The 26,577-nt window shown below is 45.0% G+C and overlaps 1 protein-coding gene across 1 annotated transcript in view; it reads right to left on the bottom strand.

Annotated features, from left to right (window-relative positions):
- MST1R (macrophage stimulating 1 receptor) overlaps window positions 1-25,278 on the bottom strand; it is a 70,349-nt gene extending 45,071 nt beyond the window's left edge. Inside the window, exons 1-2 of the mRNA XM_056854680.1 lie at window positions 24,058-25,278; window positions 526-708 (exon numbers count right to left, since the gene is read on the bottom strand). Coding sequence (XP_056710658.1) covers window positions 526-708; window positions 24,058-25,278 — 1,404 coding nt within the window. The remainder of the gene's footprint in view (window positions 1-525; window positions 709-24,057) is intronic.
- Window positions 25,279-26,577: the final 1,299 nt, after the last annotated feature.

Here is a 26,577-nt window from a genome sequence, read left to right as displayed (position 1 = left end):
GAATTGTAACTACACATTTCCAGAAGCATCATCAATCAGAGCTACAAGATGATTAGACAGACACGTGGTAGTGATCTGGGCACAAAGGATTCATGCTATTCCCATCACTCACAGACCTACTTTCCAGCAACACCAGGATAAATCTAACAGTGACACATTCCTTGCATAGGATAAATCTTCATTTTCAACCTATATGTTGTGGCTTCCTACAAGGAACTCTTGTTACAAGGCTGTTGCTGTTTTTAAGGATGCTGAGATTTCCCTATCTGAATTTCCTTAGCCTTCCACACTTGTGTTCAGGGTTCGTTATGGGAGAACCGTGACAATCAAACGGGTTTGTATTTGTAACATAAACACTTGCTAAACTTAATGGACTGGCTTTCAGTTGTAAAACTTTAAAAATATCACAAAGAGATAGTGTCCTCCTTGTTAAGTCATAGCACCAAGAGGGATCACCATCTCTGTAGATGAAACACACAATAACAGAAATAGCACAGAGATGCAGCTCTGCACATTACAACTGACCTGCATGACACGCCCTTCTGAGGTGACCAGGTGAGCAACAGTCACATCACCAATTGCAGTTACGTAGATAGAGGTGAGCAGCACTGCAGCCATGCGTCCATTGAAGAGGTCTAACCTGTACCTGTCTGTAGTGATCATGGTGGGCTTCTTCCAGCAGCTGGTGTCTGCCACTGAGGAATTCACCTGGCATGACATAACACATGGAAGTTATGTTATTCTGTGAGATATCATATGGAACATGGAGAGGTTAAGTGGCAGAGATCTATTATGAACACATACATGCACACATGCACATCCTACCAAGGCTAAGAAATGAAAGGCAGAAATTATTAATCTACTGGCAAAATAAAACAGGAGTCCAGTGGCACCTCAAAGACTTATCCAGGTGTTAAGAGCTCACTTCATCAGATCCATTCAAGTGTCTATGTATATTCATTAGGTTCATGCTTTTTATATTCACGACAGAAAGACAGGGAGGGGAAGAGATCTTACAAAGAGAGGCCAGTTTAAAACAAGATCCAAACAAAAGATTTGGGGTGGGTGGTATCTTGGATTCCTCAGTCACTATAATTGCTAATATCTTGCATATCTCAGCCCTTATGGATGTCAAGTTAGTTTAGCTATACCCCTGTCATTTCATATTGCATCTGCTTAACTTGCAGTAGATTTTATGTTGAACCTGCTTTACCAGTCTATTAAAAGTGGGAAGTGGCCCTCATCTGAGTGAATATATTACTCAATTATTATTATATGGACATTTTGTTAAACCAGCTTCTCTTGTTTAATCTTTAAGATGCTACTAAACTGCTGTTTTTTTGTTTTGTTTTCTGCTAATACAGACTATCATGGCTACCCATCTGGAATAACATACAGGCAATGTTTTTCCCTAGCCGTGTGCTGGATCCTTACAAAGGGCAAGAACTGCAGCTGCAAGAACATCTAGCTATCACCTTTATACAATTACCCATCATCAACATGTTCCTTACCTTTCCTGTAGTGTTCACCTACCCAATACCACTATAATTCGTATCCCCACAACAAACATTTTCCATATCCCTGCAACAGAAGCTTTGTGCCTGTTAACTGTGTGTGTGTGTGTGTGAAGTGCCATCAAGTCGCAGCCGACTTATGGCAACCCCTTTTTTTTGGGGGGGGGGGTTCATGGCAAGAGACTAACAGAGGTGGTTTGCCAGTGCTTTCCTCTGCACAGCAACTCTGGACTTCCTTGGTGGTCTCCCATCCAAATACTAACCAGGGCTGACCCTGCTTAGCTTCTGAGACCTGATGAGATAACTATGGAACACATAATAGCCAAGCCAATTAGATTCTACATTATTTTTTGCTAAAGTCATGGCAATAATCTTGGTGAGAAAGAGACTCCTTTCTTGACACTTCTGTAGCTGAATGTACTACCTGCTACCCTGTAAAATGCTTGAGAAGTAGGGCTGTTGAAAAAAAAAATTCGGTATAGTTTGAATTTGGCCGAATTCAGCCTGTCTGGATTCGGGATATGCCCAAGTCCGAACTCCCCCGCTTCGGGTCTGTGCAATTTGGCGCGAAAAAATTGGGCCGAATAAAGCCATTAAAAACACAACCGTGCCTTTCCGCGGCTCCGAGGGGGCATTTTTGGGGGTAGAGGTCCCAAACTTTCAGCGGAGCTTCAAAGGACCCTTTTTGCAAGACCCCCAAGTTTTGTAAAGATTGGGTCGGGGGGGCTGAGATATGGGCCCTGAAAGGAGTCCCCCCACCCTTAATGTGCATCTCTGAGCAGAGCTTGCCGCCCACGCACAAAGCTCCCAGCCCCGACAAACAGCTGAGCTGCGGGGAGCAAGGGCGGGGCAGGTGTGAAGAAGTTTGCAAAGCAACACAACTGCAAAGCAACACAACTGCAAAGCAACACAACCATGCAAAGCAACACGTTTGCAACCATGCAAAGCAACACCTGACACCTGGGAGTTTGCAAACCATGGAAAGGGACAGAGGCAGCTAGCTATGCATAATGAGCAGGAGGGGGTGGAATTTCCCCTTTTGCATCGGACTCGAGTCGGGACCAGGCAAATGCATTCTTTAAGTCCCCATCTGAAAACCAGTTTTGAGCAAGCATCAAAATAGACCTAACCGATCTTATGAATGAGGGAAAACCTGAGGACACACAACTGAAGCCCCCGCTCAAACCAGGGAGAGAGAGACTCGAGGGGGCACAAACACCCCAGGCAGAATGGGCGAAAGCCCCCTTTGGCTTCCCCCACCCACCCACCCACAGAAACTGCTCCCTCCCCACACACACACAGACTCTGCTTCCCCCTCACACACACACACACACACAGGAGAAAAATTATAGATTAAAGCCCCCAAAGGGGTCTTACTGTGGCTGTCTTCTGTTCCATCAGGAGGGGCTGGGAGGACTGGGTAATCCAATACAATTCTATTTAAGCACGGGAGGTTTTGCCTTGGATTTGCCGCTCTGGAGATGCATACAGGATCGGGTGATCCATTCATCCCAATAGGGAAAAGGGGAAAGCCCATATCTCGGGACCCCCTGGCCCAATGTTTACAATACTTGGGGGGGTCTCTTAAGAAGGGTCCTTTGAAGCTCCGCTGAAAGTTTGGAGTCTCTACCCCCAAAAATGCGCCCCCTGCAGCCACGGAAAGAGAAAGGGGGGAGCCCATATTTCTGCCCCCACTCAACCCATCTTTACAAAACTTGGGGGGGGGGTCTCTTAAAAAGGATTGTCTGAAGCTATGCTGAAAGTTTGGGGGCTGCACCCCCAAAAAAGCGCCCCCTGCAGCCACAGAAATGGAAAAGGGGAGGAGCCCATATCTTGGGACCCCCTGACCCAATGTTTACAAAACTTGGGGGGTCTCTTAAGAAGGCTCGTCTGAAGCTCCGCTGAAAGTTTGGGGTCTCTACCCCCCAAAATGCGCCCCCTGCAGCCACGGAAAAGAGCGAATGTGCACACGCACCCCCCCACGAGGATTTCTCTCTCTTTCTCTCCCCGGCCGGGCCACGCAGCAGCTGATCCTCCAGTACTCAATCCTGACTGATTGGCCAGAAGAAGACCCAGTTTGGCCACCGACTGGCCTGGGGAGAATGCTGCTTACTGACGGTTATGCTGCTGCGCCCCGAATTTGCCGAATTTATTCGTGAACTCCCAAACTCGCTGAATTCGGCTCCCCGTTTTCCAGCCATTTTTTAGTTCGGTTCGTCCTGAACTAAAAACTGCCGAATCAGGGGAAATTCGGCTGTTTTTCGGTTTGGGCAGAACCGAACTGACAGCCCTATTGAGAAGTGCCACCTACGGTTACCAAGTGATATTTTCTCCCAATATATGCAGTTTAGCTCACACACAAACATTTGTCGTCCCACTTGCCCTTGGATTGTTGCTTGTCCTTTCTAGCATACAAAACAACCGAATGCTTCTGGAGTAGACAGTACAGTTTAGTCACAGTCAGAGCCTGCAAAGTTTTAAGAAGATGTTAACAGAAGCAGGGTCAATAACTGTAAACAATCATAAGGATGTTAAAGTTATGCAATGCACTCTTGTGAAATGGAAAAAGAAATCTGGAATTTAAATTTGCTCATGGTCAGATTAATGAGATTCCCAGTCTCAGAAACAGGGACCAAACAAAGGACTATAAACAACTAAACTAATAGCAATAGCATAAAAAGATAGAGTAGGGTTGCCAATCTCCAGGTAGTAGCTGGAGATCTCCTGCTATTACAACTGATTTCCAGCCGATAGAGATCAGTTCACCTGGAGAAAATGGCTGCTTTGGCAATTGGACTCTATGGCATTGAAGTTCCTCCCCTCCGCAAACCCCGCCCTCCTCAGGCTCCGCCCAAAACCCTTCCACCGGTGGCGAAGAGGGACCTGGCAACCCTAAGATAGAGGTCTTATTGTTCATGGGGTTGGGAAAAGAACTAAGAAATGAGGCCTATATCAGTATACACGTTTAGATAAGTTCTTTTTTTTTTAAAAAAAGAGGGTGAATGGAATATCATGCCATTGTTGTGGACAAACAGAACTTGCCAGAGAACCACCTGAAGACTTCATATGTGGGCAGGCTTGCTTTGACCAATGGTGCATAAAGGTTCTTTAGCTAGAGGAGCTGCCAATCTGCATTCACCATTTCCCCCGCTATGAGAGCAAATGATAGGACACTTTCCCCTCAAATGTTAGAACACTTTTCCCTCCGTAACATCTGGATTTGTCTATTTTTGCACTCAAAATATGGCTGCATTCTTTGCAAAAACACAGAAAAGACAAAATTTGTCTTCAGGATGGGTCACATAAAACCATTACACATCAGAGTATGCCAAAGCTCTTGTATGAATAAACAGGCTACTACAGGAGGAAATTCTCAAAATATTCATTAATCTAATAGCTGAACTCTCTGTGGGTCTAGATTAGTAGGACTGAATCATCCCACAGCACGCCTGTTAGCAGTACACCACCCTATGTGAAAACTCTGGCAAGGTTACCTTAGGATATTATTATGGGCTGAAGTATTTTGTGAAAACCTGTGGTTGCATGCATGATTCGCTCTGAAGGTAATAAGTACTCCCAGCTAGAGATAATTCCACATAGACATCCTAGGGTCCCTAATAGGGAAGGTATAACACTTTAACTGGTTAAAGTTTGTCATATAGTTTCAGTGCCCTGCTGACTCAGGGCCTCACCTATCTTTCCAACTTCTGGAATGTGGGAATTCCCTTAGCGTGCTCCACACCCACCTTATAACCTTTCCATGTCCTCCTGTTATCAGCCGCTGAGTTACAATTTAACTGTAAATGTAAGTAAGTTCAGAAACCTATTTGTTCTTTCAATCTGTCCAAAAATTATGCGGATGGTCAGACTAGTGGAAATAAGTGCAAGTTGAGGCAGGAGGAAGTACCTTCAACATACAGGAATACTAGTGGCAACAGTATTAAAGGAGAAGAAAAGAAAGGTGTGCCTGCTGAATTAAGTTATAGTGATTTACAGGAAAGGGAGAAGCTTCCCTGACAAGAGATCATTAATGTACAATATTATGAGGATCACACTGTTCCCTCCATTGTAAAAACTGTCCATTCACTCCTACCTTCTGCTACCGTTCTCTTAATGAGGTTGTTGTTGTTTTTTTGCCGTCAAGTCACATCTGACTTATGGTAAAACCTGGTGGGGTTTTCAAGGCAAGAGATGTTCAGAAGTGGTTTGCCATTTCCTGCCTCTGTGTCACAACCCTGGTATTCCTTGGAGGTCTCCCATCCAAATACTTGCCAGGGTCAATCCTGCTTAGCTTCTGACAATATCTGATATCTGACAATATCAGGCTAGACTGAGCTATCAAGTTACCAATCAATTATTGGATCTAAATACTTACCCATGACTACTATATTATGTTTTCCAAAGAGCCTTTGATGGTGGCCTTCTCAAAAACTGCTAAAAATACCCCAACTAGATAACTGTACTCTTCTGTGTTCCAGCAGCCCCTTTTTACTCCCAGCGAAATCATTCCCAGTGCCAAAGGACTCATGGGGAGGAAAACAACTCATCTGTTTCTGACCACAATTCAAAATGCTGGTTCTTACCGTTAAGGCCTTAAACAATAGGGTTGCCAACCTCCAGGTACTAGCTGGAGATCTCCGGCTATTACAACTGATCCCCAGCCGATAGAGATCAGTTCACCTGGAGAAAATGGCTGCTTTGGCCATTGGACTCTATGGCATTGAAGTCCCTCCCCAAACCCCACCCTCCTCAGGCTCCACCCAAAAACCTCCAGCCAGTGGCAAAGAGGGACCTGGCAACCCTATTAAATAACTTGCAGCCACAGTACTTGAAGGACCACCTCCTCCCTTATAGACTGGCCCTCCAGCTAAAGTCTTCCTCACAAGCCCTGCTTTCTGTGCCCCAGCCTCTTCCAGAAGCACAGCTTTGCTGAGGGGGTTCATTGTTTTCCTCCATTTGGGGGCCAATAAAATTGGACCCCCCCTGATCCCCTGACCCAATCTTTACCAAACTTGGGGGTTATTGTAAGCAGAGTCACTAGCAGCTATGCTGCAAATTTAGTGCCTCTGTCTATAACCCCTCCCCCCCCCCCGAATCATGGAAAGACTCCCCAAACAGAGCCGAACATTTTCGGATATCTGGAAAAAAGCCAAAAAGACAACCCATACCGGTATAAGGGTTTGGCTGGTTTTTTTAAAAAACAATACTGACAATTTTAAGGTCTTATATACCCTAATCCAAAAAATACTGAATTTTTGGGGGAGTCCACCCATAAACCCAGAGGAGAGCTGAGGGGCTGCCACCAGAACAGCTCAGTTCAATCCCAGTCAGTAGTAACAACAGGAGTTGGCCTGCCCATTGCCTTCTCTTGTACCTTTGCCAGCCAAGCCCACAGTAGCCAATGTGGTCAACAGCAGTGAAGGAGGAAACGGCAGGAGAGCTTACACCTGTCATTGCTAGGGTTGCCTACCTCCACGTTCTAGCTGGAGATCTTTTGCTATTCCAACTGATCTCCAGCTGATAGAGATCCGTTAACCTGGAGAAATGGCCACCTTGGCAATTGGACTCTATGGCACTGAAGTCCCTCCCCTCCCCAAACTCTGCCCTCCTCAGGCTCGGCCTCAAAAAAACCAAAAAAAACCCCAAAGCCCGCTGGTAGCCTGGTTGTGGGAAATGAAGCAAGGAAAGTGGCACAGTCATGTGAGACCTTCTTAACTGCAACCCTTCCTATCCAGGCAGCTTACTAATGCACTCCTTCCAGAAAAGTTTGAGAAAGAATATACAGAGGATCGGGGAAACCAACGCAGAGAAAAGCCTCCATATGGAAACAGCCCTTGTTAGTTTCAACCACATGCCTGTGGCTAGTTTACACAAACAAACTCTTCCCACAAGGAGTTTAATCAGGAAGCAGTGAAACACCAGAAGGTGTAAATTCATACAAGATCCAGGTTCATACAAGTTTGCATAATATATTGAAGACCACGTGAATCCAATGGACCAGACGCTGACTCACAGCAGCGACAAGGCAACTGAAGCTACAGGGTCAAGCTGCAGTTACAGGGTGCTTTGACACACCCAGCCGGAAGATTGCAATGGGCCACTGTGTCATTGAGCTGCAAAATTAGTCAACCAGCCACGGTTGCCCCCATAAGATAAGGAACAGCAGCAATTGAAAGTTTTAACAAGAGGAAGGTGATTGGAGGAACGTAAAAGGAGTGTGCACTCCTTGCCAAGTGCTTCCTTCCTTTCAAAAAGAAGGCAGTGAAGAATAATTTCCATTATCATGTCGCAACAGTCTGATTCAGTCCGTCTGATCCAGCACTGATGCTTTGTGGCAAGCTGTTTGGTAAGACTGTGGCTGGGGAAGGGATGGGTGAAGAAATACCAGGCATGTCCCAACAAGCACAGATCTAGAACCTGTAGCAGTGTCCTGAGAAATGGACAATTTGCCTTGGCACGGATGAGCCAAATGTTCAAAGATGCCAGAGCACACATCAAGTCACGTCATGCTTAGAGGATAGTAACTCACAGATATTAAAGTTTATTATTGTTTATGAGAAACTGGAGCACAGAATTGTGAACTGACTCTGCTGAGACACTCACGCATTCTTACTTCATTTCCAATACGGAAGAAAGGCACTTATTAAATGTATCCCCACTTGTAAAATAACATTAACAAGTGGGGGGCCATGAAATTCATGGCGGGAATCTCAATCCCTCCTCCCATTGCTGAGCCCTCTGGTGCCACTCCACAATCCGTCTTGGCAGCTTGCCAGCCAAGGCTGCCATCCCCCAGTCCAAATCTCAGCCGAGGTTGCCATCCCCCGCCCCGATCTTGGTGGCTGAAGCCACCACCCCCATCTCCCCCCCCCATCGTGGCTCCAGGCCTGGGGGATGCTGGCAGTTGCCAATGGTAGGTGCATTCTTTTTGCATGTGCAGAGAATACTTTATTTAGTTTGGAGGGCTTTAAACCCCGTTTTATAACTTTTCAGATATTTCTGCAGTCCCAGGGGGTCCCCTGACTCTGCAGAAAAATCTGTTGGGGGTCAGGAGCACCCTATCTGTGGATTTAGGTATCCGTAGAGAGGAGGCACACTTGGGAATGAGATATATAGATATTGCTGCAAACTTTTACACCAGAAGATTCCACAGCACTTCACATCTCACAATTAGCTCTGTCAACGGAGCCCACCATGACCAAGTTTGATTTGTAACCTAGACGAAAACAAGGGATCACATTGAACAATTTCAACTAGATGAACAATATCAAGTTCCTCTGCCTCACTAAGGTTTACCATCACAAAACAAGAATAAGATTATGACTGAATAAGATAACTCTGGTGAATATTCAGGTACATATGGCTGGAGTGAGACCGTACAAACAGAATGCACTAGGAAACCGAGGGAGTAAGATAAAACCTCTGGAAAAGTTCGATTTTGATTCAAGTGTAATTTGGTTATTGCATGTACACCTTAAAGCCACAGAACAGAATGCCAATGTACTTATGTGTAGAATAAGAAGCTGTACAAGGCTCCCATCCCTGTGAGAAAATGGACCACGAATATCACACACAAAATATGAAAAGAAGTGACTGTCATGTTGACTTAGGTCATTTATGCACGGGTACTTGGACTCACGTTCGGCCCCTGTATGACTTGGTTGTTCCTTGGAGTTCTGCACGAGTTTTCCGTCCATTCGAAATGACTTTGATGCCAGCCCTCGCAGTGTCCGGGTCTTCCCATTCCTTTGTTAACCTGACTCTTCCCTCTTCCCTGAGCTCAGCCCAGCTGAAATCGCTATGCAGAAGGCAAAGTGCGGGCTACAGGAAGATTGCTTTCTCTCACAGCCAATTACAAAGCAGTGTGTAAAGAGGCAGAGATTCAAATGCTTCCTCGGAGCTCTTTCTGAGCAGCACAAAGGCTTTTTAAAACTGAGGCTTGGATTTCTCCCCCCCCCCTTTCAGATTGCTCCGTTTTTTGTTTTTGTTCTTAAAATGCTTTTTTAAGATGCAATTGGGTTTTGGGGGAAAATCTTCTCTCACAGGGAGCACTGCGAAGTAAGCCAATTACAATGCAGAATTTAAGGGCTTGGATACTGCTGGTGCATAGATTCCCAACTGGAAAATGTGGGTCTAGCCAGCAACAAACCTTAGGTAAAACTTCTGTGCATAAATGACCTTTAGAGAGAGAGCAAACATGTTTGTTAATCAGTACAAAGAAAGCAGAGGAGGATTGACTGTGCCTGAGTCGGGCTTGGAGCAGGGGTAGAACAATCTAGACTTCTTTGCTCTTTTTATTTCCTAAACATTAGCAGAAAGCTAAGCAAGGTCTAACAACTCTAGGATTCCACCCATTCCACACATTTTTCTACTGCACACAAACAATCTTTACTCCTAACTCCTCACCCAAACACTCCTCTACATAATGCTGAACAGAGGATTTCTGTGGGGAGAAAAATATGAAGCCTATACAGACTTTGACGCAGTCGCACATAACCTCCCCTTTCAGCCTTAAAGATGTTGATGCTGCTCTGGGATAGGCTAGGAATGGATAGTTAGCGAAATGAAATAAAACTAGGATGCCACAGAAAAGCTAGGCCCATACAGAAAAAGAGTTCATAGATGCAGAATGTTTTTGTCCAAAGCACCCTAAAAATCCCGCTGGCTCCCTTTCTGGCCTCCAAGTTGTCACCCTAACTAGGGCTATGAGAATATCTTATCTCTTTTGCATCCCACCTTCTGGACTGATTCTGAACACACCCAGCATGGCTCAAATACAGTCTTTTGATAAAAATGAAATTATTGCTGTGAAATGTTTAAATTATGCCCTTAAAACCCTTGGCCCCATCTGAGGCCACCACATCAAATTTGACTGAACTTCTAAAGAATCAGATTTAACTATTTGAATACCAGCTGTCCTCCCCCTCTCTTTACATGTTACCCACCAGTAAAAGGCCAGAATTCCTCACAAACAAACTGGAGCTAGTTGTAGTCCTAGACATGATTGTAAATCTTGAGAGTAAAAAAAATATTATTTTTAAAAAGGGCATAAATGGAACCTTGATTACTTACTGTGAAGGCTCCTTCTCTCCTGAGGCGAAGGCGTCTTGATTTGTGGGTTATTTCCTTCCATCATCAGGGTAGACAGGACCAATTTTTTCTGACTTCCTGTATCCCTTTGGCGGGAAATAGCCTGCAAAACCTCAGTTACAGTCTTGCCTAGCTACTACAACAGGAGTGAAGCTCACTTGATAAAAAACTTGTAATACCACATTGACAACATCAACAATGGAAAACATGTAACCAAAGGATCTAATAAAAACTTCCCTCGGGGCGTGCGTATTTGTAGCCCTGGGATGTGTAAGTGAGGTAAGGAACGTGCGAACAAGGTGTCTTAACTTAGACTAAGGTTCAAACTATAATACAGTGAGTAGGGCGGGCAAGACGCCTTCGCCTCAGGAGAGAAGGAGCCTTCACGGTAAGTAATCAAGGCTCCATTCTCCTTCTGAGGCTCAGGCATCTTGATTTGTGGGACCTACAAGAGCTCCCATATGGGTGGGTTACGAACCTTATTCCGCAACCTGCTGTAGGTCTCTACGACCGAAGGCCGCTTGAGCTGACGCCCACGTATTCACCCTGTAGTGTTTGATAAAGGTTGAAACCGATGCCCAGGTAGCAGCCTGGCAAATTTCCTCAACTGGGGCTTGTCTATAAAAGGCCGCTGTGGTGGCTGCACTGTGTAAGGAATGAGCGGTGATACCCTCAGGGGCAGAGACACTCGAGGCCTTATATGCTTCTAGAATGCAGAATTTGAGGGTGCGGCTAATGGCTGCGATTGATATCCTCTTTCCCTTATTGGGATTGTTGATCCCTATAAACATGTAGTCTGACTGTCGAATGTCAGCTGTTCTGTCTATGAATATGCATATGGCTCTATGTAGATCCAGTGTATGCCAAGAACGCTCCTTGGGGCAAGAGGGTCTTGGCCAAAAGGATGGTAGGTTAATCTCCTGTGACCTGTGAAAATGAGAATTTATCTTTGGTGTGAAGGTAGGGTCTGGGATCAGAATCACCTTGTCTTTATGGAATACGCAGAGGCCTTTGAGTATGGACAAGGCCCTGAGTTTGGAAACACATTGTACCGAGGTGATCGATATTAAGAACAATACCTTCATCTGAAGGTAATTCATGGATACCGATCGAAGTGGCTCAAAAGGTGATTTGGTGAGTGCATTAAGAACAAGGTTAAGGCTCCAAGAGGGGAACCAGTGGGTGACTGGTGGTTGAGTCTGCGTTACGCCTTTTAAGAAGGCAATGATATGTTGGTGTCTAGATGTAGGGACCCCCTCTATCACTGGAATTACTGTGGATAATGCCGCGATTTGTCTCCTTAATGTGGATACGGACAGTTTAAGTCTTAGACCCTCCTGCAAGAATTCAAGTATTTTGTGAATGCCTGGGTGAAGGGGATCGACTTTCTTTCGTTTAGCCCAGTGGACAAAGGCCTTCCAGGAAGTGTTATATATACACCGGGTAGCAGACCTATGTGCCTCTAGTATAGTGGTCACTATGTCCTGAGAGTAGCCCTTATCTAGTAAGGATCTCCTCTCAAGTGCCAGGCGGTCAAACAGAACCACTGAGGATCTGCATGGACCAGGAGAACCTGTCGGAGAGATCCCCATTTGGATGGGATTCTCCAGAGTTCCTGGCACGAGATTTGGCGTAGCATCACAAACCAGGGTCGGCGAGGCCAGAATGGAGCCACTAGAATGACGTCGGCCCGTTCCATCCTGATTTTTCTCAATACCTTGGGCAGTATGGGAAGAGGGGGAAATGCATAAAGCAACCCCCGAGGCCATGGGCTCAGAAGGGTATCTATGCCCTCTGCTGCCTGGTGGTGGAACCTTGAGAAGAACCTTGGCACTTTGAAGTTTTCTGCGGAGGCGAACAAGTCTACCAAGGGAACGCCGAATTTGGATGTAATTTGACAGGCCTCCTGATCCAAGGACCACTCTCCTTCGTCTGCAAACTGGCGACTTAGCTGGTCCGCTTGTACATTTAAGATCCCCTTGATGTATTCTGCTCGAATTGACTGGAGGTTGGCCTGGGCCCAGGAGAGAATCTGTACTGCTTCCCGGTGTAGGGAAGAGGACTGAGACCCTCCCTGTTTGTTTAGCTGAGCCTTGGTTGCAATGTTGTCCGTCCTCACTAGGACATGCAACCCCCGGAGGAGTGGTGAGAAGGCTCAAAGGGTGAGTTTTACTGCCCTCAGTTCCAAAATATTGATATGCAGAGTGTTCTCCTCTGTTAACCAGCGACCCTGTGTAGTGTGGGATAAGAAGGTGGCTCCTCATCCTTCCAGACTGGCATCTGTGAATATCTGTACGGGTTTCTCGTGTATGTACTGAGTGGACCGGGCCAGGTTCATCTGGTTTGACCATCAGCGAAGACACTTCCGTGTTTTGATGGAGATATGGATAACCCTGTCTCTCTTCCTTGCAATGTCCTTCTGAAAGGGACGGATCTGCCACTGGAGTGGTCTTGAATGGAACCGAGCCCAGGGCACGACCGCTATGCAAGCTATCATGAGCCCCAGCAGTCTTGCCAGGGACATGTCTGGCTGTACTTGACCTGGCTATAGTGGAAGCGAGGGTAGTTATTTTCTTGATCTGCTGTTGGGGCAGGGACAGGGTATTGTGGACCGAGTCTATCCGGACCGCCCAGGTGGACCATAGACTGGGAGGGTGAAAGGGAACTTTTGAGAAAGTTGATTACATAGCCATGATCCTGAAGAGCCTGAATCACCCTCGTTGTGTGTTGTAGGGACTGCTGTTCGGACTGGGCACAGATCAGGATATCATCCAGGTACGGATGTACCTGGTTACATTCCTGTCTGAGCGAGGCTATGACAGTGACCAGGATTTTTGTGAATACCCTCAGAGTGGAGGCTAAGCTGAAGGGGAGTGCCCTGAACTGGAAGTAGGCCTGGCCATATGCAAAGCGAAGAAAACGCTTGTGTGAAGGATGGATAGGCACATGTAAATATGCCTCTGTTAGGTCTACCGCTGTAATAAAGGTGCCCGGAAGTAGTGAACCTACGATGGATTTCAATGTTTCCATCCGAAAGTGCTTTTAGTCTGTTTAGGTACTTGAGGTTCAGGATGGCTCTCCAGTCCCCGTTCTTTTTGGGGACTGTAAAAAATATGGAATAAATCCCTTGACACCTTTCGAGAGCGGGGACCGGTTCTATGTCCTTGATGGATAATAGATGTTGGATGGCACGTAGTGTCCTGGCGTGCTTTACTGTTTTGAAGGGCATGGGGGACTGTAAAAAACGATCCCTTGGGAGGGAGGTGAATTTCAGAAGATAGCCCCTGGAGATAATTTGGGAGACCCAATGATCCGTATTTGAGGGGGCCCACCTGGTGCTGAACTATTGAAGTCTCCCCCCCACTGGCAACTGACTGGCGTCACTGGGGGTTGTTTTTGGGAAACTTGTCCCCTTTTTCAGAACGGGGTTGTTGGTTTTGTGGTCTGAAGAATTTGCCTCCCCTCCGAAAGGGCCGGGAGGAATTCCCAATCCCTTTCTATAATCAGACCAATATCTGCATGGGGCATGTGAGGAACGAAAGGATTGGTAGGATGGAGTCTGTGGGTCTTTTTTGAACTGCTTTGGTAGAGCTTGTTTTTTGTCCTTTGTTTCCACTAATATCTTATCTAGTTTATCGCCAAACAGTCTACCCTCCTGTATGGGGTAAGACATCAGAGTTGTTTTGGCCTTAAAATCCGCAGGCCATGCTCTCAGCCGGAGTGCCCTCCTTATTGAGGTCACCGATGCCATTGATCGTGCTACAAAGGGCATGGTGTTAAGTGAAGCATCAGCCATTAAGGTGATAGCATTCTGTACTCGTTCTAGGCCTCCAACTATCCTGTGGTTCTCCGGTGGGACCAGCTGGATGAGCTTTTTTACACACAAGTAAGAAGCTCTAGCAAAAATGGAGGTGGTCGCAATCGCTTGAATAGCCAAGGCAGAGTTCTCGTGAGTCTTTCTTGTTAGGGATTCAGATTTTCGATCTAATTGATCTCTCAATGATCCCATTCCATCCTCAGGAATAACGCCTGGGGTTTGTAAATCCACCACTGGGACATCTACTAGTGGAACCTTCAGTAAATTCATCGCGTGAGGTGCGAGAGTGTACAGCTTTTTGACAGTGGGGGGAGTCTGCCTATTGGAGGCAGGGTTGTCCCACTCCTCTTGAACCACCTTTAAAAAGAACTTGGGAAAGGGTACCAAATTGTTACGCAATTGCTTTCTGGGGAAGCATTCTGCAACGCCCTGTTTGAGTTTGGGCTTGGGATCCTCCAAAGAGGTGGCTTCCTCATTTAGGTTTAGAGCCAGTATGGCCTTTGCCAACAGGCCCTGATAATCCTCCCTGCTAAATAGACGGTTCTGTTGCTCTTCAATGGGAGGTGACTCGTCATCCGAATCAAACTCCCCTTCTTCTTTCTCCTCGTCTGAATCGAGGGAAGAAGCTTGAGGACTAGCCCCAGGGATCTGTAGTTCATCAACCTTTGACTTTACGGCTGCCTTGGTAGGCCATTGTGCACTGGTAGAGGGACCCTGTACTATGGGCAAACTTTCGCCCTCCCCTGTATTATGGAATCTGGATGAAGAGGAGGAAGGCGATTCACCAGGACCCTGCCACGGAAAAGGTGGGAGCCTCATCTGGTAGGCATGAAAAGCCCGCCATTGTCTCTGTAGGGCCAGGTTGAGCCAATCATCTGCCTCCTCCCGGGTAAGAAAATTGCCGCCCGCCGCCGCAGTAGGGAGGGGGGAATTACCAGCTCCCAACTGGGGAGAAGAACCAGCTGTCAGGGGAGAAACCGTGGGGGCCACGTGTGTCGTGTTGTCCGCTTGCGCTGAGAAGGCAGGAGTTCTTTTCCCGGCTCTCATCCCCGCTCCGACTCTGTAGCTGCATTTCTTCTTTTTAATGCCCTGTAGGGCCGACGCGGCTTTTCGAAGCGGCGGCACGGCTTTTTGCGCCTTTTTCCCCTTTGGCGCCTCGTCTGTGCTCTGCAAGGAGCCCTCCTGATTTTTGCTCCCTAAGGCACTGCAATCGCTGGCATTGGGAGGATCGGTCTCCTTCGGGGCGGATTGGACCAGCCCCAATTGATAAGTCTGTGAGTGAAAGGAGGTCGTCCTCTCTCTCTAAACTGGCGTCCGCCATTTTGGAACCTCCAGGGAATAACTCCGGGGGGAAACACGGACACAGACAAGGACGAGTGGAAGGGAGGGCGGGAGCAAATACAAAGGAAAAGGTAACACTTACTGACAAAATCACAAACAGCTAAACTAATCTGCGGTAACGCTAAATTACAAACGAACAAGCATGGAGCTGTGCTTGCGACCTGCTTTTCCTTCCGAGGCAGGACAGAACTGAGGTTTTGCAGGCTATTTTCCGCCAAAGGGATACAGGAAGTCAGAAAAATTGGTCCTGCCTACCCTGATGATGGAAGGAAATAACCCACAAATCAAGACGCCTGAGCCTCAGAAGGAGAACTGTTATTACAAACTCCAGACAAGTATTACACATGAAGAACAAACATTTTGTTCAGGCACTCCTGTCCTGAGACAAAGCAACTGCTAAAATTCTAGCTTCTTTCCCACGCGGGGGAGGGGGGAGGGACAACACTGAGAACTAGCAACATTTTAGAAAATAAAAATTACTGTAAGACAATTTGGAAAAGGTTTATAATAATGATCACCTACACTTAGGGTTGCCAACCTCCAGGTGCTAGCTGGCGATCTCCTGCTATTACAACTGATCTCCAGCTGAAAGAAATCAATTCACCTGGAGAAAATGGCTGCTTTGGCAATTGGACTTGAAAATGGCATTGAAGTCCCTCCCCTCCCCAAACCCCTGCCCCAAAAATCTCCACGTATTTCCCAACCCAGAGCTGGCAACCCTACCTGCACTGGCACATGCCAATGCATATTCTTCCCCTTGACCCTCTGCTTTCACCTGCAGCCCCACACTTTGTTGCCTCTCACCGTACACTCCTGATGCAGGTTCCAGTCTTCTCCTACTCTATAAAGCATCACACACACTGATGACACTACATAAATAAACAACTCAGAAACAGCACAAACAGGGCAGAGCTTCTGTTGGGTGTTAACAGTTCAACTGCATTCAATTCTCAGTCTAGCCAACCTCACAAGTTGTTAGGAAGGAGAAGAAACATGAGGAGGAAGGAGAAACATGAATTTTGTCCTGAGCTCCACGGAGGATGATATACACTGTTCTTTCAACAAAGCCAGTCTCACACTGAGCACTCTTATCTCTAAGAACACAAATAATATTAACATATTTATATATTTGATTTGTACCCCGCCCTCCCCCCCAGCTGAGTACCCAGCTTGCTGGGGGTAAAGGGAAGATGACTGGGGAAGGCACTGGCAAACCACCCCACAAAGTCTGCCTAGTAAACGTCGGGATGTGACATCACCCCATGGGTCAGGAATGACCTGGTGCTTGCACAGGGGACCTTTTCCTTTACCTCCCCCCCAGCACAGCCGGGCTCAGGGCGGCTTACAACAGCAACAATACCACATAACGTCAACATTAGAGCATTAAAACATACGACTTTAAAACCATAATTCATATTCTAAAATTACAAGAAGGTGCCATAGACTACATGACTGGCTCATAAAAGTAATCTTTCCTCATCATAGGAGGTTGGTCCGAAGATACAAAGATAACAGCAGGGAGACCAACAGTCACCAAGAAGCCCACAGATCCAAAGAAAAAAGAACAGGAAGAGACAAGGGAAGGGGCAAAAAGGAAAGGGCGGGGGGAAAGGGAAGGAAAAGGTAAAGGAAGGGAAGGAAAAGGGGGAGGAGACCAGCTGTTCTAACACAACCAGCGCTGTCCTCAACCGTAGGCCTGGTGGAACATCTCTGTCTTACATGCCCTGCGGAACTGAATTAAGTCATGCAGGGTGTGGGTCTCATTAGACAGAGAGTTCCACCAGGCTACGGCTAGAGCTGAAAAAGCCCTGACTCTGGTCAAGAACAGCTGCATAGTTCTGGGGTCAGGGAATACAAAGAAGTTATTTTCAGTGGAGCATAGTGCTCTCTGGGGGGGTACATCAGGAGATACAATGGTCCCAGACCATTTAGGACTTTAAAGGTAAGTACCAAGACCTTCAACTTGATCCAGTATTCAATCTGGAGCCAGTGCAGTTGGCGGACCACCGGTTGTATGTGCATTCTTAATGGGGTCTCCGTAAGGACCCGTGCTGCCGCATTCTGGACCTGTTGAGGTTTCCAGAGCAGCTTCAAGGGCAGCCCTGTGTAGAGCAATTTACAGTAGTCCAATCTAGAAGTGACCATTGCTTGGATCACTTTGGCCAAGTCAGTGAGGGACAAGTAAGGGATCAGCTGTTGGGCTTGGTGGAGATGGAAAAATGCCATCCTAGATGCATTTGCGACCTGGGCCTCCAACAAAAGGGAGGCATCCGGTGTAACCCCCAATCCTGAAACTCCTCACTAGCTGGACAAGGGGGTGCATATAGATGTTAAAAAGCATTGGGGAGAGGATTGCCCCTTGCAGGATTCCACATACCAAAGGTAGGAAGGTAGGAAATCATAACACAGAGGCAGGAAGTACAAAATTGGAGTTGTGTCATCTGGTCTGAATGTGTGAGGCACATAGGACTCCCAGGTGAGTTTATTTGTTTAAACATTAGAAAGGGTTTCCAGGTAATGTGTCCAAAGAACATATCTACTAATCCTGGAAGGACTTCCACAATAGTGTGTCCTTTGTATTTTGTAGGCGTTGATATTATAGTTCCTAACCACTAAACCTTTAAGTAAACTCCTGCTACTGCTTTAGACAGGATGTCATATGGTGGCAGAATTACTTGTTTTCCCCTTTCAGAAGACCAAGGCTGATATCACAGCCTAGACTACCCTTGTCAATACAGAAGCACAGCCCCTGTAGGTTGTAGAACCTGACAGTGAGTGGGCTCAATACAGCACCCTGAAATAAGTTCCTATCATTCTTTAAAAAGAGTGCTACAGCACTGACCATGCCATCCTAGGCAGAGTTGCACCCTTCTAAGTCCATCGAAGTCAGTGGGCTTAGAGGGGTGCAACTCTGTTTTGGATGGCACTGTGTGTTCAGGCAAAACCAAGAAGGACCACTTTCTCATTTGTCATGAAAACATTTTCTAACAGTTAGAGCAGTTCCTCAGTGGAACAGACTTCCTCGGGAGGTGGTAAGTGCTCCTTCCCTGGAGGTTTTTAAGCAGAGGCTAGATGGCCATCTGTCAGCAATGCTGATTCTGTGACCTTAGGCAGATCATGAGAGGGAGGGCATCTTGGCCATCTCCTGGGAATGGAGTAGGGGGTCACTGGGGGTGTGTGAAGGAGGTAGTTATGAATTTCCTGCATTGTGCAGGGGGTTGGACTAGATGACCCTGGTAGTCCCTTCCAATATGATTCATTAAGGCAGCCAGTACCCAGTGATACAGATATTCTGGGACTATCTATTAGAGAAAACAGAGCTTGTTATTCAAAATCCTGTACCCAAGGACTCTTCTCTGACTCTGTGTTTAATAGGTTCAGGGAGTGCCAGTCTTATATGGAGCATCAAGTTGTTTCTACTACTCACTGAATAAAGGAAAATATTAAACATGCAACTGCTGACAAGTACATGTGACATTCATTGACAGGCATTCCACACAGCAGTCCTAATAGCAAATAAAACTCTCCCAGGGGGAAGAACTGAATTTCCCCCAGGAACAAAATACTGTGGCTAAGGTACTGGGCATACGTGGTATTTCTATAACAGAAGTGCAACATGAAAGGAACACACATGAACTGTATATTATTGCACATGAGAAACAGTCATCGTGGGAAGAAACTGATTGCATATGAATATTCAGTCCTGAAAGCATATCTATGTGACATATATTGTGCATAGGGTCCTTACAGTAGGCATATTGTTTTCTATGTACAAAGGTTGGGGACTTTGCTTTTATCCATTCCGTTCTTCTCGGTGCCGGAACTTGTCCTTTAGCCGACACTCAGAGAGAGCAGGAAGAGGGTGTGACTAACTTTTATTGCATAATCCACAGGCTGAAGTCACAAAACCAAAGAGGCCGTGTCATCCATTCATCCTGCCAACACACTGTTTGTTTTGCTTGTGTATGCCTAAGCAGATACAGAGGAAGGGTGTGCGTCCAGCGATCAGGTCTCAATCAGCCCAGATTTTACTAGAAAATGCTTCTAATTCTGTTCATATCACATGCTGATGTGACCCAACCACTTTTCAAGGTTGTTGTTTTTTTCAAGTGCTGAGATGCACATCTCTCTTTGCTTTTGGACAGGAGCAATGAGCTCCTTCGCCTTTCCGTCCTACCTCTGCACACAGTTTAATGAGAAGATTTGTCAGCAGAAGCTTTAACTAATTAGCAGCCCCCATTTTAATTGATTAAGCAGACAGTGGAGGCACACTTGCTGTTCGTTTGCTGAAGCTTAGGCTACCTTGATTCTGGTGATTAAACAACAAGGTACGAAAACGAAAAATGTAAATACAGTCTTCTGTTTAACACTGAGACATAGCTCTTTGTTAGAATATTAAGATCTCATTAATGAACAAAAACTACCTCTCCTTGGTCCAAACCATGCTCACCACAGCGCACACAGGGAGAGCCCAAACACATCAGAAGAACTAATTCCAGAGAAAGTATTTGTCTTTGTCTGCTGCAGCAAAAATAAAAAGGAGTCTTAAGGCACCTTAAAAACGACAAGTTTTTTTTTAATTTCAGCTAAGATTTCACGGATTATCACATTCCTATATTTGTTCATCCAGAAAAATGACTTACAGTACTATTCCTAAATAGTTACGCCCTTCTAAGCCTATGGACCTCAATGGGCTTAGAAGGTTATAACCCTTTCTAGGATTGTACAGCGCCAGTAAGTACACATCTTTACTTTCCCTTGCCCCTTCCCTTTTATATATAATCTCCCAGTTGCTTTGATTTTTAGCCCTATTAAGAAGTTACATTTGGCAACATTGGGAGCATTGAGTGCATGTAAAGGGTGGGCTGGATCAAGTCCACTGGCACACCCCCTATGTTTGTTCAGCATAACTTCTGAAAGAGCTCGTACACCTATACAGTTTGACATACTACATAGGCTCTGTATGTGCAGAGACACTGCATTGTGTAGGGTTTCCTGACCATTAATACGCATAGGTTCTTTGAGGTTATGCTTAAATGCACATATAGGCAGAGCATGCAGACAGCATCCCACTCCCTCTTACAATGTGTTTATATTCCTTTTGTCCATTCTACTTTATCTTTATTTTGAGCATCATCTTTCTGTGCCATGCCCAGGTCGTTTTTCTCCCTCTGTGCAGACTTCTCTCAATTTCTACTTTCTCATCTGTATTGTATAGATCTCTGATTTGTAGTATAACCAGTAACTACCACACTGGCCCCAGATTTTGGGAAACAGAAAATCTGGGCTCCAGAGTCCAAAAAGGGCTCTGTCTTGGGGTATGTCATATAATAATGAACCTGAAACTATGTGCTTTTCCATCAGTGTTTGAATCTGCTGCAGTGATTAGTACATGACGGAAAGACACTGGCCCCTTTCAGATTACCATTCTAAACCAGAAGTTATCCATTGTGAGCTTGACTCCAAGTAAAATGATACAGGGACGGGTGTTTCATTCAGTTCATTTCAATCCATCTATGAGTCGCCTCTAATGTGCTCTCGAGTGCTCTGGCCATTTCAAACAGTGCTGTGCGTTTCTCCCTGCCTTTTTTCATGGCGTGTTCTCTTTCTGCGTTTTTTAACATTCTAAGATTAGTGCTATAGTGCCACAGCAATCCAACACATCTGAATGCTGAAGATATAGCACTGAATTGCTATATCACCAGCATTGGAAGACACTGAATTGCTATGGTGCTATAGCACTAATCTTAGAACGTTAAAAAACAAAAATAAAAAAGAATGTGCCATGGGAAAAGGTGGGGGGGAAGCCCACTCCTTTCAGAAGCACTCCAGACATTTTAAACAGCACACTTAAGCGCTTCAGAAGAGCAAGGAAGAACTGAAAATGGGAGAAAGCAGTTTCCATAAAAAACAGCTGAGGCCTGGGATGCCAAGCAGCTTTGGCTGAAAAGGTAATAAAAATTTATTAGCAGTCAGGAGCCAAAACAGTTATGTCTGAAATGACACTAAACATCCGTTAGCAACCAGCTGCTACAAATGGATTATAAGGTTAGTTTGAAAGGGGCCACTGTTAATTATTGTACCTTTGTTAAAGTCCAAACAGGACAAGAATATAACTTATGTTGCTCAGATAATAATATGCTGCATATATTAAGCACATTCTCAAAGATCAAAACCCAGAACATTGTGCAGCTGCAAACAGCTGGCTAAGTACACTAGTCAGCTTTTCAGTGTTTTGTTTTTAATGAATAAAAGTAATGATAGCCAAATCTTTAAGGATTACTGTCAATAGAAAATAGGAGGTCTTAATATATGGAATACTATATTCTGGGCTTGTTTGAACTATACAGTCCATTCCCTCCTTCTCTTTTGTGTGGGAGATGTGAATCATACAAGGTAATTTATTTATATCAGCCATTATTTTACTGAGTTTTTATCTAAAAGCAAGGCAGCACATAACAATGAAATTCAAAATTCATACAGGTTCCAGTTTTTCTCTCAGGACCGCTACTGGTGATACTTCTGCTTACTTTCTTTACCCGTGAGAAGGATTAGGTCCCATAAGAAACACATTATATGATTCAGGATCTCAGCCCCAGCTCCATTCACAATCTGCAAGTATATTTTGTGCTTCTAGAGATCCCAGAAGTAAACTTGGCTGAGATCCCAAAGCTCTGAGTTCATACATTATCTATTTGCATGAGTAAACAACTCCCACCAGTGAAGGAACAGCTCCAAAAATAATACCTAAAGCAGTTCTCACACAGAGCTGCCACTTAATCCTTTGCCGTTAATAAACACACCTCTGGTTGGTACCCAAGAAAATCACCTGCAGCACCCAGGGGCAACAGGCCACATGAGTCTCATCCTATTCTCCCCACATCTGCTCAGTCCAAAATGGCCAGGCTAGAAGCACATTCCCAACCGATGTAGTCCAACTGAAGAAGGTGGTTTTAAACGAAGACTTCCATGCTGCGCATGCTTTAGAATGGGTGTGGACCCATTGGATCCCATCCATTACTACTGAATACCAAGCTTGCTAATGAACTGTTTACCCTCAAGATGAATCATAGTCTTGCTATGCATCCCAATTTTATCTTCCTATACAAAAGCAGAATTATAATAATGTTATCAGTTATTCACTGTACATCAGATACAGTGCGCACACACACCAGTGAGCACACACAAAAGCCAGGTCCTTTCAAGAAACAGGCACATTGTTTCAGCAGGTAGCCATGAAACCATCTCATGTGCTAAAGAATGGTAAAGAGGTTGACAGGCACAGAACAGGATAACTTCACAGCTTTTATACTAGTGAATTGTTTAGAATTAATAGAAAGTTTCAGAGGCACAAGGTGAGGAAGAAGAAAATCTGGGAAAGCTGTAGAAATTTAAAAACTGAATCAGACACTGCAATCCTAAACAGAGTTATACCCACTGATCTCAGTGGACTTAGAAGAGTGTAACCCTACTTAGAATTGCACTGTAAATACACTAGAATTATGAGATATCCCAACTTTTTGCAACTTACCTGCTAAAACCCTACTACTAAACCATTTCCATGTTGCTCTGCATGTTGCTTTATGCGTTTTATGGGAAACTAGTAAACAAATACAATTCTCATTAAAATTGAAAAATCCCTCCTGGACATTTAGAGAGATTTTCTGTATTGACACACAGATTAAAGTTTGGTTAGTACTTCCTAAACTAAGCAGAATGATAGAATTTTCCTTTATATGCAATATGATGGCAAAACTAGCATTATATTCTCCCCTTCTCCCCTCCAGTGCATAGGAACTCTGACTCTGAGCTGTGATATTATGACATTTTGCATTTCCCCACTGCCCTGCTATTTTCCCAGGTAGGGAAAGACACAACATGATGCCATGGTACAGGTGAGTGTTCCTATGGGTTGCAATGTGCTACAGTGTCCTCAAGGCTGACAAAGTAATGAAATAAAATAAAAGTTCTGAACTGTATTTAAAAAACAACAACAACCAAACCATTTCAATTAATCAGTGTGGTCTATTGGCTAGTGCTGTACTTGTACCTAGGAGATTCGAACCAGATCCCTGCCACGCTCTTGTGGCTTTTCCACCTTTAAAAAAGGAATAATCTACCTCAAAGGTTTACTGCAAAGAGGAATAAAAGCCTCTACGCACGCAGTACATTCAAACATTCTCTAAAATATGTGATTAATAATGAACCACCGCAGTCCGCTATAAGATACACCTCTGAAATCACAGCTATGCTCTTAAATTTAAATATGATGGGCAATGTTTGCTGGGAACTCACATTATGTGGGCAGTACTCAGTGTGCTGATAAAACGTCAGTCCTCGAAGCATCTTGTCATGGACCCTCGAACTGCAGCATTTGTTCATCCCATCATCAATAGCCTGGTTGATCATGCTCAGGGGAAAAGCGCAAACAGCAGAATTCCTCTGTGGCATTGCGCTCTCTACATGGCTTTCAGCAAACACACCGAAGAGAACCATATCTGATTCACTGGCACTGATCTCTTGGGCCAGCTTTGAGCCTGGCTTGGTTGCGTGAGCCGCCTGCAGGACATTAAAAGCTACGTCCCTTGGGCTTACTGCAAGTCCCCTCTTCCGCCTCCGCTTGTATTCAAAGCGACAATCCAGGTTCAGCTCACGGTACTTCTGCAAGTCATTATCCTCAATGCTGAGCCGCACTATCCTAGTGTGGTATGATCTGGAGCTAGGGTTTTCTCTTTGGACTGTCAGGAAATACACGAAATGATGGTCGTTAAAGGAATACACGTAGTCAATAGGGTATGTGTCTTGATACTCGGGCAGAACTGTTAAGGAATGGAAAGAACGGTCAAATCCATCTGTGGTACTCTTCAGTCTTCGTATAGACACTGATTGGGGGCTGTATGTCTCAGTTATGCTCCTGTTGACAGTAGAGGCAACATAGAAGTATGACGCACCTTTATCGACAACTAAAGTTCTAGTGCCCAAGGCACTGGCAATACAATCTGGACACTCAGAAGGCTGATTAAATTGGGCTGAATACAAACATGTAGTTTCTTCAACAGAAGCCAGATTGCCATGCATTTCAATCTTATGCAGGAAGCAGGCTCCATGCTGAGAAGACCCACAACTGTAAAGCCAACGTTCAAATGGATCCATCACCAAAACTTTGTTATCTGTGTCTTCAAAATTCATTGGTCCTTTCGTTCGGCACTTGGCACAGATCTTACATTGCCCACTACCCCAAGGACCAGTCACTATGGTAGAGAGAATTACTATCTTTGAGTTCAGCTTTGAGTTCAGCATGTAGATCTTGTTCCGAATAGCAACAAAAATTACATCAGCAGGCTCATACGTGACTATGTTCTGGATGTCACCCTCAGCGATGAATGTAGGCAGGTGATACTGCACCATATAATCTCTGGTCGAGTTATAAGGGATATGCGGGCATTGCCAAGTGTTCCCATGAGTTCTTACTGGCAACAATGTCAGCATGAGACATAGTAGAAATGATGTACCCATACTAGGGGAAGCAACAGCAATTCAGAGTCCCAGGTTTCAGAGAGGGCTACCTCAGTTCTTCAGTTCTGCATGAATGTGCGATCCATCTAGAGTGGCCTGTCATTGCATTACAGCTACAAAGGAGGAATAGAGAACAGAAATTAGAAGTGTTTCAGCAATAAAAGGGCCAAAGTTTGCATTTTAACGTTCTCAAGCATTTGGCAGGAGACCAACACTTTAAACCACCATGCATAATATTTAAGCTATCCTAATGGGTAATAAAAGATTAGATTTCCTCTCTAAAGACTTTCAGCGCATGACAATCCTGCCTGCATGGCAATGTAATTTATGTTGTAATTGTGTTTTTAATCCTGTTTTTGATTATATAAACTGCCTGAAGTGCAGGATAAGTTGGGGTGGAAAAAATTTAAATAAAGTAATTAAATAAATCATAGATTGTGTACAGGAGTCATAACAAGTACAACGAAAGTGGCACTGCCATTGCTGGAACAAATATCCCTACACAGTGAACACATGGGAATAGCACCTGGCACCAAGTTTTACCATTTCTGAACTTCCAAATGCATTCTAATGCACTCTACTGGAGATGCATAAGAAATCCCCATGGCCCAGACCACCAAAGATCACCCAGTTGGCACAAACTGTATGACTTATGCTGAAGCAAAGGAGAACCCCCCCTCCCAACGGTCAGATTTCTTGCATTAATTTGTACTTAGGAAGAGAGTGTCTCGTTTCAGTAATGGGTTAACTGCTTTGGTTCTCTATTATTAGGAGCAACAAACATAATACAAAAAACAGAAGCAATCTAGACTAGATATAGGACTGGGCTACACAACACTTCCCTACCTTGTAGTCCAGTTCTGCACGGGTCTAAAATTCAAAACAAAAGCAAGCAGACTACAAGGGAAGCAAAATAGTTTGATTTTCAACCAGGGAGGAAAATGCAACTAAATATTCTTGATGTTTTAAGATCATTTTTGTCTGCCACTCCTCTAGCTTGACTACATAAGTAGACAGAAAGTAAATATAGCGGCTTAACATTACAAGCAGTGACTTGAAGAGAAGTCTTCCCAGCCTTAAATTTATATCAGAAGTTTTACCCTAGCACACTTCTCTATGGCCTCTCCTAGATAGAATCTCTATAGTCACTAAAGCCAGCAGAGGAAGGGCTATGCATGCAGGCTCTGCTATGGCTTTCTTTCTAATCCTTGCAGTCCTCCTGAGCTCCATCTCTACATGCCAATGAGACAGATAATACATGTGTAAGAGAAATATATCAGCAAATGGCATGTGAATAAA

Source organism: Euleptes europaea, chromosome 1 (assembly GCF_029931775.1).
Source record: "Euleptes europaea isolate rEulEur1 chromosome 1, rEulEur1.hap1, whole genome shotgun sequence".
Lineage (NCBI taxonomy): Eukaryota > Metazoa > Chordata > Lepidosauria > Squamata > Sphaerodactylidae > Euleptes > Euleptes europaea.
The sequence above is the reverse complement of the archived record's forward strand: the minus strand, read 5'-3'. Positions and strand labels throughout refer to the sequence as shown.